The 14706-nt window shown below is 37.0% G+C and overlaps 1 protein-coding gene across 2 annotated transcripts in view; it reads left to right on the plus strand.

Moving 5' to 3' along the window:
• Nucleotides 1-1694: 1694 nt before the first annotated feature.
• Nucleotides 1695-14706, plus strand: part of LOC139978162 (serine incorporator 5-like) — a 29393-nt gene continuing 16381 nt past the window's right edge. Inside the window, exons 1-5 of one of the 2 annotated variants that reach the window (XM_071988076.1) lie at nt 1695-1801; nt 4182-4425; nt 5908-6066; nt 10823-11001; nt 12725-12901. In XM_071988076.1, the coding sequence (XP_071844177.1) occupies nt 4393-4425; nt 5908-6066; nt 10823-11001; nt 12725-12901 (548 nt within the window). In that variant the 5' untranslated portion in view covers nt 1695-1801; nt 4182-4392. The remainder of the gene's footprint in view (nt 1802-4181; nt 4426-5907; nt 6067-10822; nt 11002-12724; nt 12902-14706) is intronic. The other variant, XM_071988075.1, reaches the window with a different exon arrangement.

Below are 14706 nucleotides of genomic sequence, written 5' to 3' on the forward strand. Positions count from 1 at the left end.
TTCTCCACCCACCTCTCTCTCTATACATATGACCCCCCACTAGGCCTGACGATAAGGGGATCAAGGGGCTACAGCGCCGGGCCCACGGGTCAATAGTGGTCCGGCAAACTTGGAAAAAGGAAAAGGATAGGAAAATTGCGTTCTCAATTAATGATATACTTGCAACGAAACAAGACGAGTTACAAAGGTGACCTGCTGACGTAATTGTCCCAGGGGCCCGACCAGCTTCTCGGCGCATCTGCACCCCACCGGCCTCAGCTCAGATTGTATTCTTATTACTACACGCTGCTTGTAAATCAAACCGAATTAACCGTATTTCCTTAAGACAATCCAGCATAAAAAAACGTGTTTCAGTTATAACGTTACGATAAAGAAATTTGTAGACAGGGTAACGTTTTGTATTAGTTTACATCTTTCGAATACAACCCATTGTCTAAATTTGACATTGAAAACATTGTGAAATAACGCCACCAATACACTTTATATGTGTCGCATAAGTGTCGCAAATGTTGTGCATTATTTCGATCATAAGTGAGACATTTGCTGAGAAAGTTGCACAACCACTCCCAAAACATGCTGACTCACCTTCCATTAAAGTAATAAATGTAATTTTAGGTAATCATGGTTTTAGCTGGTGGGCTGCATTCTTCCTGTGTGCCACACTTTGTCCACCTAAATCATTCAGAAAAATAAATCCGAGCTCCCATCTACTAAGCTTTACATAAAGTTTGTCTTATTTTCTGCAAGCATCCATCATATGCAGTAAAATTAATCTGAATTTCCTTTCTTCTGTATATACAGAGAAACTATCAGGGCCGTAGCTACGGGGCGGGGTGTCAAGATGCATGTGCCCCCCCCCCAATTGTCACAGGCCACCCCCTGAGTGGATCGAAAAAATGAATGAAAAAGACTTACGTTATATAGAAAAGGCAAGGCAACGATAGAAATTAGGAGGGAATTTTAATATAATGGATAACTTTGCAATGTAAAATGAAGTAAAACTTTTGCTAAAATGTCGTAAAAAGTGTTATTTTACGGCGCGCTTCGATTGCACTCTTGGTAGACATTTGCCTTATTATTACTTCTTGTTGGACATCTTGAGTGGAATTATTGTTCCAAAGCTCCATGCAACCCATACCATCATCCATCCTCCCCACTGCAAGCAAGAGTTATTATATAAAAAAATGCTATTATATTGCTATTATCAAAATAAAAATGGGCAACTTGTTATTTTTGTGGTCTGTTTAGTGCACATCCAATGCCATTTGAACGTAGTTAAATGCTTCATTCTAATGCCCATAATTTATTAAATAAACCAGAGCTTCAGGGGCTATGTCCTCCTTCCCCACTGGAGCGTTACCCTGGACCCCACGCCTTGGAGGGAGTGCTTCGCCTTCTGCGCCGTTGGGTCGTTCCAACTTGAAGCCCACGTGTGCTTCCCCCAACCCCCCACCCCACCCCGCCCCCCAAAAAAGTGGAAAAGAAGGAAATTCTAGCTACGCCCCTGGAAAATGCATGCTCAACTGTAATCAATACTATAAGTTTCGTCATTATATGCTCATTAATTAACCTTCACGGGGTTGTAACCAGGGGTTCTTTGTTTTAACTGCGGCTGCGTGGTGTTATGGATGATTGCGACACGATTTTCATAATAACACAGATTCAGATTTTTCCTGCTGAGTACTTCACCTAGTTGTTTCGAGCTTCATTGTAGTGGTACGGTATGCCGACGTACGTATAACTATACCTTTGTACATCATCCGTGACAACAGATGAGACGACATTTGATTCTTGTGGCACGGTAGGCGTTAAAATTGGGATAATAAGTTCACTTGATGCTTTATATTGTTAATACTGTCCTAAATATTCAGATATTTAGTAATAACATACAAGGGACACTGCAGTTACTGCTACAACATGAAAAGTTACTCGTTCGGGATTTTACTTCGCAGGACTAAGTTATGCTAGGTCGTTACGTATTCATTTCACAGGCCTAGGGCCTACGCCTTACGCCTTGTACTAGTTAGGACAAACTTTAGGCCTAGTAATTTAATTAGCCTCGACAGCACAGCTTAGGCCGAGGCCAATAAACATAGACTTACTCCTTTGTCTTTATTATAGCGTATATAGGCTAATGTTGTCGAACCAGTGAGTTTCAAACTACCTTAGCCGACATGGACGTGATAGTTGCAAATGATGAAGCAGGTTAAGAATGCTAGACCCTACATTACATAAGTTCTCAAGTCAAAGATCAAGCACTTCTCTCCATCAATAGGCTAGGGCCTATGAAGGCCCTAGCCATTGCTATGCGCAGAGTAGGTGTCAGTCATAAGATATGGGACAATGCATTATCATGTAACCAGTGATCACCCCTTTTGGACCACCGAGGTGCGAGTCCAAAAGTGTAGGCCCCTATGTATAGCAAAGTACTGTTAACCTTGCTAATAGCACTAGGCCCTAGATAATTTGACAAGTATTGGAGCACCTACCCGTTCTTTACTCCCAGATAGAAAATGTCAGTTTGGGAGGTTATGAATATGTGTAAATGAATATCGGTTTATTTCATGGTTAATTCCAATGCAAAATTTGTTTCATTACAAGTTGACTTTTTCAACAATACTGCCAGCCAATTTAAGATTAGACTATAAAACTACATGTAATGGTATGTGCCAATAGATCATTTTTTGACTAATGGGTCATTTATTTGTTGATTCACCTGGTTTGTACCAAATGTTAACTTACAAAGAGGAAATAACCTGAATTTAAAAAGTTTGCGATTCTCATCTATGGCACTTTTGTACTGTTCTCAATAGTGGCGCAATACACTCTCCAAACAGTTTCATTATCTAACTCTGCGATCGGCATTATGATCTGTACTAGCCAGCTGACTGCCCTTATTGACACCAACTGAAAATCATTTTCCATTTTGTTGTGCATTGTCCATTTCATAGGAAGGAAATAATATCTGTTGGTATAAATTTTTAGTTTAAAAATTTATTAAAAGTTTAGTCAATATTGTGCTTCTTGTCATATAGACAGTATTGGATTCAGCCCTATTTTGGATGCAAAATTTAGGTATCAAATAGGTATGTGTACCTTGAAAGACTGGTAGTCTTCCATCGCCAAACATCATCTGTTGAAGAAATCTAACTTTGGCACTTTTTTAACTGGGCTCTCCAGCAGCTCTATAGAGGGCACTGCCATATTAATTCTAACATACTCAATCTACTGTTTACAGATCTCTGAGTCAAATTAACATGATTGTTTTATGGAGCTCACAAGCATGCAAATACGCCGGTCACTGGATAAAGCTTGCACGCTGACACAGTGGGTGATGGACAAGTTCATGGTCCCACTTGTGCAACGATAAACATGCTTTAGAAAGCGAAAGTTAATGTGCTTAACATAGTCTGCTTTACTTGTAAATTTGAAAAAAACTAGGTTTAAAAGATCTCTTCATCAAATAGTTATGAGTAAATTGTATATATGTGATCAACTCATGGTAAGCACTGTTCTGATGAATAAACAGAAACTGCAATTTGTCTCAATTTGTTTCACTATGATCTAGAGAGGACTGGTATAACAGAGCCCTCTGTTGGTTTTGGGCATGGATGGAGAGCCCCATTAGTCCAAGTCAGTCCAGCATCCTATGTTCACATTGCACAGTTGGGATAATACTAATGTGTGACCTGACCGATCATCATAGCAACCCTCATTCCGTTTTCCAGGGTCCGCATAACACTGTATTACTGTACATAGTACATACATCTACAATATGCTTTTCAGGTTTAGCTGATATTGGAAAAAGCAGAATCGCATGTTTTATGGTGGATAGAATTAGAACAAAAAACGATCGAAAACGCTGTTCATATTTTCCTGTGATGCTACTTAACTTGAACATTTCCAATCTAGACAAGTAACCACAGTATACTGAAACCAATCCATTGTAGAAACAGCACTGTTCAACAGGGCCAAAGTTGTTTGTGTACAGGCCTGCATACAATGGTAACATCTTGCCAAAAAACCTTGACAATTTTTCTTTCACCTATGAAGCTAACCTATTGTGGGGGTACTAACTACCTACAATGACCAACTTGTTGTCAGAAATTCAATTCGTATGAGCATTAGGTCAGTAGTGCATTTACAGTTCTTGTTTACCCACCATTTTCTCTTTAATGCAGAGTTCTTTAGAAGTGTCTCACATTTCAAGCAATTACGGTGAGGTGTATCCTGGGAAGTTCAGTCATTACATGAAAAGGCCAAGCCAAAGATTCTGTGATGGAACCAAACTAGGACTTCAGAACGGATTGTTGCACTTGGTTTCCATAGTTTATATCTGGAAAGTGGCCTTTTTTATTTGAAGAATATTTTTGAAATTTCAAAGTCACCAAAATGCCTGCAGACAGTAACTGTTGTGTGTCAAAGGTAACTCTTTTTGTTCGTTAAGTTTCTTTTAATTCAATCAATTAGCTATTGTATGTGAAGTATTCGTTATTAATAATGACTTATTGAAACAAATGTTGTTGTACTTTAGTTCATATGAGCTTTCAACTCTGCACTTTAAAATACAAAGCATTGATATATTACAGGTGCATTTGCAGCACAGAAGCACATTAATGTCATTTTGACCTTCAGGAACGTTTAGCCAGTGTGAAATGAAGAGCCCACTGTGTAATACCTTGTATATGAATACTGTGCTGGTAACATAATGAAGTACATATAGTAGTCTGTGGGTAAGTTCCAGAGGCTATCTGTCTTGCAGTGGGATATACTGTATCGGATATACTGTGGTTTAATTACCTTTGAATGGTAGTATTGCCTTTCACTTTTATAAACCAGATCTTTACGTAAAACAAATTCTGGATGATTGCTTGAATTATTTCGGGAAGAAACAGTGTATTTAAACTTGTAATTAGCATTTACTGGTCAATTATGTATCATAAAAGGTGAACATCAATTTGGATTTTATGTACTGTCCTGCAGTCCTGGAATATCTCTGAATTTGTACAAAGGCCCAGAACAATTTTAATCGTATCTGTTTGGCGACCTCCTGATCGTTTCGACAGCTTGAACATAAGCTGTCTACAACTAAATACAATTAAATTTCATCCATGACTTACAGATAAAGGCAACCCGGATCATTGAATAATGTTATACCCACATATTGACATTCATAGTATCATGTTGCACTGGGTTTTTATCTTGGACAAAATACTTGGTTCTGGATGAGAAGTTCTAAACTCTGACCAGGCTTGAAACATAGAACCACAGAAACACTGAGATACCTCCAAATACCACAACTCCCTTTAAACATACAGTGTATACTAGGAATATATCTTTGATACCAAAATGGTTGGAGAGGGAGGGAGAGGGTGAAGTCGACATCAATACCAAATGCCCAGATTTCTTCGAAAAAAATATGCTCATCGTATAGTAAAATGTCAGGTACTGTAGTGTAGTTGCCTTTATAGTTTACTATTGCAATTCCAAAAATACTATACTACCTATAAATTGAACTCTACAAATATATAAACCTACATATTACAGTAAATTACCTGTGAATTTGGTTGTATTCTTCATGTCACCCTTAATAAGGTTCCTTTCACCATGAATAGTAGGTTAATGGTCATTAATATTGCTCCCAAATATGCTAGAAAGTCAAATAATGGTCGCTGAGTGTCAAACTCGGAATGTACAGTAGCAATTTATATGCCATTCTCTAAACCAATTCCCTGTGGCAATGTATCCTGTAGTTTAACACCTTCTCCCTTTAACAAAATATTGGGCATAATTTGAAGCACTCAAAATACAATATTGATGATCTCTACATTTTATCAAATTCTAGCCAATGTAAATAATTTAATTATGTATTAATATATGTATATCTGTCTGTGTTTTATATTTTAGCTGGAATGTTGCTGCTGGAAACAACCCTTCTCCTTATGTTGTCTCCCACCATTGAAGGAATCATGCAGCACTCGCTTCATGTATATCATCTTCTTCATAATCAGTTCTGCGATATCATGCGCCCTCGTGTCCAAAACAGTGGAGGAAAGTCTTCTTCAGGTAAAATATATTTAAAAATATAAATATATGATATGGTAATTCATATAGCCCTATAAAGTTATAGACTTCTAACAAAATACCTGAAGGCTGATAGTTTTGAGCAAATAGGTTCAAAATGTACACTGATTTGTGAAACAATTTAATAATAATATGGAAATGATCCATTTTGTTAATCTGTAATTATTTTGTAGATTCTTTTAATTAATGCTGTTAGCATTTGATTGCCAATTTATGAAAATGATTATTACTTAATGTAAGATAACAATTATTGATCAAGTTAAAACACCAGGTTAGATTTTCGTTATAGCCAATACTCAAGAACAGAGAAGATACTGTACATACAGGAATGATATATCAACTGTATTGTTCTAAAACTGTGATTAATTGGATGATTGGATGCTGGGAATAACTTATCTGGTATCTCATCGCAAAATGGTTTTGCAAAATGGTTATGCAAAAGGGTTATGCAAAAGGTTATGCGGAATGGTTAAATGCAAATGGTTATGCAAAATGGTAAAAATGGCAAAATGGTTATGGCAAAATTGTTATGTAAATGGTATGCTATAAGAGTTCACAGATGTAGTTTTTGTGTACAGCATTTAAAATGAGGAAAAGGTCAGAGTCTTAGAAAATGGCTACACAAACTTTGAAAATCAATTTATTCTCAGAGATGAGGATACAATAGATACAAAAAAAAAAAAATGTAATCATTTCTCCATTGATCATATCCAATGGTCATACAGTATCTGTAATTGGAACTGGTAACAAGCCATGGGGCCTGCATAGTACAATTCTATCTAGTAAGTTACACATTGTTCAACATTTCCACAAAAACAGTGCCAAATTTCCTGCCTATAAATCTACCCCTGGGAACAGTCAGCTCAAATTACTGTTAGTGTGTGTAAACTGACTTCTGTGAATCCTTCAATCACTGCATTGTTTGACTTAATGGGATCTTCCTGTAGAACAATAACTACAAAACTTAAACCAGAAGTAACTTAGAAGGATCGTACTGTTTCCACATCAAAGGTAGTTCTATTGACAACCATATGTAGTTTAGATAGTGAATTGTATATATGCATGGCATTTTGTCCTACATTCCTAGGTACCTATGAATCCATGCCCACACAATATCAAAAGTTGTATAAATGATAAAATTGGTCCTTATGTCAAGGTTACGGGAAATGTATACAGCTGCAGTACATGCTGCCAGCAGTTCAAAGTAATGTAAATGGCACCAGTCGGGACAATGTTTCTATACACAGTACTGTCATGTCCTGCCTCTGAGCACTCCTATTGTCAGTACGAGCAGTATGAATATCATGCTTCTATCAGATCAAGGTTAGGAACTGTTTGTACTGTCAATACAGCATGATATGGGAGGACAATTTAGAGAGGTATTAGCATTAGGAAATTGTTCCAACTGGCTGTAAATGGAGGTCTATACATGTATGATTAGTCATATTCATGCCCACAGTTTCAAGGTGTGGATTGTATTTAAATCTCAGTGTCAATGGTACCTACAGTCATGATATGTATACATACTAAACAGTTCCAATGTGATATACGGATTGTAAAATTCTAAAACTCCAAGGTTACCATACCATTATACAAGACTGCAGGTTAAAAAGTCTTGTGCGTCGTATTTGTTCTGCAGTCAAATGTCGACAGTTGTAATTTAAGTAATTTGGATAGTATGAGCCTCTGATTGCTAATCAAACTGACCATACATAGAGACAGGTATGCCATGACTTGCTCTATAATCTCGGGAAAACTTATGCCATAACTGTCTTCAGTATTTATCCTCACAAGTAGCACCTCGAAAGTATCAAAGTGATTCGAAGGACATTCTCTGGAGTTTTTTCCAATCCTTGAACGTAATCCCTGCTTTTCATTTGAGATGGGTCAATTTTCTATCATATTTAGTAGCAACACTGAACTATTTTCAAATAAGCAGTTTTTCCTCATGTCAGATGTATCCTGGGTATGGTTGTTGCTGCCACACACACAAAGAATGATTTATTTTCCCCCTCGAAATTACCAAAACCTTTCAAACTTACTACAAAAACCTACTACAAAAAAGAATCAACATTTTTCGGAAGTGTTAGTTGCAAAAGTCTCACTCACGGTATGAAGAGCATGTTGTTATAATAATAACATTTGCTTTTTATATAGCGCTTTATACCAGCGATAGGTCTCAAAGCACTTTACAGACGCTTTACAGAGACGATCCCTCCAGTCGACAGCAGTTATATACTGCGCCCAATGACAAGTTACCTCACAGGCACCCATTAAGCCCCTGGGTGGAGAGAGGCGAGTGAGATAAGGCATCTTGCCCAAGGACACAACGTAATGAACTAGGCAGGAATCAAACCAGCAATCCTTGGATCACGAGTCCGACGCCTTAGCCAATTGGCCACCACGGTCTCACCTAAGGTTGTTAGTCGACTGATCATCGGTTACATTATTCAAGGTTATGTTAAATGCATACTGCAGATGTCAAGGCTTGTCTGAATAACAGTTTGTAAATAGTGCATTTAGGTTTTGTAGGGTTTATTAGTACTTAGACAAAAAGTAAGCAGTCAGAAACCACACAACCAAAGTGAATTGAAGAAAATATCAAGTCAAAATTTTATTTGAAACCATATACATCTTTTCCAATAGAATACTGAGATAGACCATTTAAATGTCCCGTCTGAGTAAAGAATGTCTTCCAGATGTTTAGTTACTGTTGTCTGCTACAAACTCTACACAACTAGCACTAATCTCATGATAATCTGTCATTAGAAACGCTGGAATATAAAGTCAGTACAAATCACCAAAGCCATGAAAAATATTGATATTTAACTGATTGCAAATTTAAATTGCCCTACTGTACTACTATGTTAAAGCCTTGGCAAACTTGGTGTCCATTTTGAGCATAATAGAAATTTACAAGAGCGGGTAGAATAATCCATTGTGTTCCAACAATATGCCCTTTATACAGTGATCTAACATCTAACATCATTATGTAAAACAAGGGGGGGGGGGAGGGAGGGAAAATGAGGAGGAAGTTAAAAGATATCCATTCATGCATGAATTGTCTATGACTCACTATTTTCCATTTACCAACAGTCATGTGTCAACATTGTCTGTTTATAATACTCAATTATGATTACTGTAGACTCAAACCTACAGCTGCACTCTTGAGGCAATTGTTATTGACAAAGATTGTGCAAGGCATTGTACAACACAATAGGTGTACTATACATTGTAGAGCTCTACACAAGGAACTAGGGAAGCAACTTAAAGAGCCCAATAATACATGCGAACAATGTTGTTGGATATATGGGAAAAGCCCACTTCACCTCTTGGTGTGTAGTTTAGATACATTTGTCATGCTATATATTGTATAAATACTGTGCTGGGCAATTTTCAATGGTTGTCTGGGTCATAGGAGACAACCAAATTTCTGTTCGGAAGACCAAAATCAGCTTTGGAGGTCTTCTGATAGACTCTGTACTAGTAAATGTTTACATCAAATTCAGATTGCATTATAATTATATACCCCCAAATAGCTGAAAGGATAAATATGTATCACCCTCCCTCACTTTGGAGATGATGAAATAAATCAATAGTAGTGGTAGGCTTATGATCCACCTGAAGAGGAGTTTACAGGTGTTCTGTGTTTCACCAATTTAACCTTTTTATACACATCTCTCCTATTAGTGCACATATTGGTCACTCTTTGTTATTTTGCTACATTTTTTTTGACATCGGCTGTGCGGACAACCAAAAGGGTACCTGTACCAGGTTGTCCAAGGGACAACCAGAAAAAAGTCCTTAAACTGTTTCCCTTGACCTTGAAATATCCTTAATATTCCATCTCCACACATTTGTCAAAGAAATCCACAAGAGGTACAATTAGTCTGTATGTCTCTCTCCTTAGTAAAGTGCTACTGTAAAGTCTTTAAGCTATTCACACCATATTTCAATAAAGACATGTTGTTGAACATAAAATATGAGGGACAAAAAGTGTTTAAAAGTAGCACGGGTGAACACATTTCTGGACCCACTTCACTATCCATGCTATGGGTGTGCAATATGGAGAGATTGTGAAAACATATGATTCAAATTCTTTCTTCATACTAGATTATTAAGAGATTCATTTTTGTTGTGTCACTGGGAGTATGTATATGCATTAGATATCTTCATCTCCCCCCCACCCCCCCCCTCCACCCACCATGTAGCCAGATCTGAATGGATATTTTGGAAAAAGTTAGAACCCAATGGTGACTAACATAAGTTGCTATAAAACTTGCCGCCTTACACTGCCCGATCACAGCCAAACTCAAATCCACCACTGTGACCTAGTTTTCGATTATTGTGAAAATGCATGGACTTGCAGCTGACCCTCCGCACGCTGATTGACTGCTGTTAACAACTGGAGTGCTCATTAAGGTCACATGCAAATTTATTAACCTGTTATTGGTAACATTTGTTGAAACTTTAGTCGTGAAGCAGTGTGCAATACCAACTGCCAGCCTGAAAAAATGCTACATGTTCAGTTTTCTCACCTGAAGTCCACAGGATTTAAAACTGGTAAAATCCTGTTTAGTTATTCAGCACATGCACACTATGCAAATATGCAGCATTTTCCGTTTAATGGTGATCAAGTTGAGTTCTGGTCATGATCAATAGGGCAGTGGGATATCCGCTCCAATGCTATTCTAGCTTATGTTGCATAATTTTCCTTTCAATTTCCTCCATGTTGTAGCTTCCCAGGTTTGGCAACTTTTGCGATTTCGTAGGAAAGGAAGGTAATTGCGAACATTTCCTTGGTCACGTGGCAGTCTACCGTATCAGCTATGCAACAGCTTTATTCTTCCTGGTCTTTGCCGTTTTAACTTTCTGGGTGAAAAAGAGCAGCACATTTCGAGGAAACCTTCAAAATGGGTAAGTTTTCCAGGAATGTTGAAGAACTAGTAATTGGCATTTTTTCACCTGTTTGTTTCCTTTTGTAACAACAATTATGATAATAAAATGAAACCTTTGTAATTAAATCTATATACTGCTTTCCATAAACTATGATCACTTTGTTTTCACTGACATATTGAATGTCAGTTTTATGAGCCAACAAATCATATCTCTATGGAATGTAAATTATATAGAATAGAATTTTGCGATTTTTTGGACCAGAAGTGTGTACAGCCTTGTGAATACATAGAAGATCTTTTCTCAAAGTTCTCGACTGGAAATACTTTTGCCAAATCTGTGCTATGAATAATAAAATATAAATTAGAATATCCAATTGGAAGAAAATCTTTGTTGTATCTGTTTAACTTATTCCTTATTTGAAATCTAAATGTGCTCTGCTCTGTTAAGATACTGTTCATTATGAATCCTATCCCAAACCTCCTCCCCCCCCAGCCCCATCCTCTGCAAATGATCCCATCCTCCCCCCAAAAAGGAGAGAAAATCATTAAAATAGTCTATCAGTTGCTGATAGGACAAGAAATGCTTGCCTGGGTCTGTACTTCCAACTACTGTACATACAGTAGTTATCTGCATTAAACTTGCAACCGCAAAGATAGCATCTCTATTGAAAAAAACGTTACAATTATTGCGTGTTGAACTTCTTCTCCTAAAGATCCATTTTACTGTATGCCTGGTTGATTTTATGGGTTAATCCTGTGAGGGTGAATAGTTTCTTTGTTCCTGCGGTAGTAGTATGTTTGACATCCTGTTTAAGTCAAACCTATGTATGGTGTGCCAATAAGAAACATCATAACGTGTGGGTGTTGTGTTTAAACTCAACAGACCGGGGTGTGATGCAGAAACTCAACATATACAGTACAGCACTAAATTGATTGTGACATTTAAGTATAGCTTAAATCTGTTACATACATGAGTATGTAATATATTGACAACCTGTTGTATTAATGACATGACACAAATATACCTAAAACCTTGAGAAAGCACTGTATGTTACTTTTCCAAATAAACATGAACTCTTTGGACACACATACAATAGCAGATGGTCTAATCAGATAGGCTACTAATTGTATAAGATAAATTGTAATGCCATTAACTGGAGAGGCTGATTACCAATTAATTTCACCTTTTGGGGAGTGATCAGATCAGGAGTGAACTAGTAGCCTTCAATGGAACATTTCTATAAATCCTGCCGTGAAGTCATTGGGATTTAATCATGTAACATAAATCCTGCCGTGAAGTCATTGGGATTTAATCATGTAACATAGAGTAATGTAATGTTGCATGCTACTTGCTCTGACTTTGTTGCTTCTCAAAGGATTCTCCAGAAATTTGAAAAAGTTTGCATACTCCTTACCTAACACCAAGATAAGGTGCCAGTGGTATTTTGTTGTGATCATGTACAAAGTGAGAAAGGTCAATGTTCTGTGGGGTCCCCAGACCCTAGCATGATATAACATGGGTAAGATATTAGCAAAACACAATAAATAGGAATTCAGAGGTAAATTGATCGAAATTGAGAAAGGTTGTATTACACATTCACCCCCTTCTTTGCTTCAGAAGGGATTACCACCCCCCCATATACCCCCGTCCCTTATCGATTATCCTAATTCCATTTGTGCAGCATGTGACTGTCTAGTATTTGTGAGTTATGAAATACCGTTCCGTTTTCTTTTTTTTGAAGGTACTGGTTTTGGAAGCTGTTGATTTTGATATGCCTTTGGAGTGCTTCATACTACATTCCAATCAGAGAGGTGGAATTCAGGATTTTACTATACGTGGGTATGACAGCAGGGGGAGCTTTCATATTCGTCCAGCTCTGGCTTTTGATCGATCTTGCTGCTTCATGGAATGAAAGATGGTTAGGTTTATGTATTATTTTTTGCTTTTGCTTCTTTGTTTATGTTTGTTTGCAACAATGGAAAAGCAAGATATTGATTTGTGTTGTGTTTATTTGTTGTTTCATTGTTAACTCAATAAATTTTCCATGTCAGATTAACAGAAATTAAAAAGGAAAAAAAAACAGAAACAAAACAAAAATATATCTCTTGGGCCTTGCTCAGTTGAAATTTCATTGGTCTTTGTTAACATATGATTGGAATCCATATCGAATAACTTTATGGAATCACTCATGAAGATATATTTTTTGAAGCAAAAAACACCAGAAAAAGTAGAGAGATAGAAACCTGTTTCATTAATGCAAATTATTTTTCAAATAAGCCTAGTTTGATTGAGGGATAAACCAGTTAGTTATCAATTATTTTCACACCTTAGCCACGATGATGCAGTGTACCAAACTTAATACAAAATACATCTTTAAAGATAATCAGGAGATATCCTCTGTGAAGATTTGTACAGTTTGTATATTTCTCGTCATTCATTATTTTTTATGTTTCCTCAGTGTGAGTGAGGTCAAGTCATGTCTTTGTTATCTCTACTTGTGACACTTCACAGAAATCCGTTGCCATGTCATTATTGCTTCCGGCTTCATAGTAACTGTGGCACTGGTATTTCAAATTCTTAGGAAGTTATGAATGTCTAAATCATTCTCAACGAAGCGTCATCCACCCCCCCCACCCACATCTATGGGAATTCGGTCACGGTCTTGTCTCTGTTGTATATTGCTACGTAAATTGTTGTGTACAGTGTATCATGGAATTCTGTCTTTATGTCAGTATTGTTTCTGGTTTATAGTAATTGTTGCAATGTTTCAGGAAGTAAAAAAATTATGGCACAAGTCCTTGTCAGAGAAGTTTATGTCCATTGATAACGTTATATTTTCAAATGTTACTGATGAATTAGAAATTATTGTTATCTTTATTGCTTTATTAAGTATTCTGCTTTCATCGTGGAAAGTGGAAAGTGAGTTTTGCTGTTATATATTTATCACCTAGTAAGACAAGTTCTATATACAGTTATGAATTTTCAAGGCTGCAAGTTTCGTTTCCAATATAACACCCACTGCCTAGTTACATCTCAAAAACTCATGATTATCTTGTCACATAAGTGTCAGAGCAAATATGTTACAATGGTAAATGTGTTAATCAAATAAAGAAGGTGTGGCACTTTCTAAAACAATGTGAATGCTTGTGGTTAATCTACAATACTAACATAGCAAATGTACTACATAAGGGTAAGCCTCAGGAATTCAGCAGATTTGCAGTATCAATCCAGCTGGATACCGGATGTGCTGGATTTGGAAATTAACATATTCTAACATTTAAATTAAGAGTGGAAGAGTTGGGAGGGAGGCAGGAGGGGTGTGAGATGCACAGTACATGAAAAAGCAGTACAGTAGATACTCTTTCCTTTTTGTTCATGATTTGCAGATCGGGTGATGTTTCATAAGGCATTTTATAAAAAAAAAATGTAAATTTTAAGAAAAACAGTTTAAGGTTTAGTACTTCAAAGAACTTACTCATTTTCTGCAACAAGTGCTTTAAATATTCCTTTACGGGAAACAAAAAACCAACCCATCTTCCTTTGTCTGTATGATAGAGAACATTTTGATCAAGAACTCCCCCGAATATCCAAGGAAAAGTTTGCTCCATTTGGGAGTCATCTGAATACACATCAAAGGGCTACCTTGTTTGATTTCCCGAAAGGCAAAACTATAGAGTCACTCTTATCGACCTTGCTAAGTAGTGAAAGAGACCGCAGATTGTG

Source organism: Apostichopus japonicus, chromosome 13 (genome assembly GCF_037975245.1).
Source record: "Apostichopus japonicus isolate 1M-3 chromosome 13, ASM3797524v1, whole genome shotgun sequence".
Classification (NCBI taxonomy): domain Eukaryota; kingdom Metazoa; phylum Echinodermata; class Holothuroidea; order Aspidochirotida; family Stichopodidae; genus Apostichopus; species Apostichopus japonicus.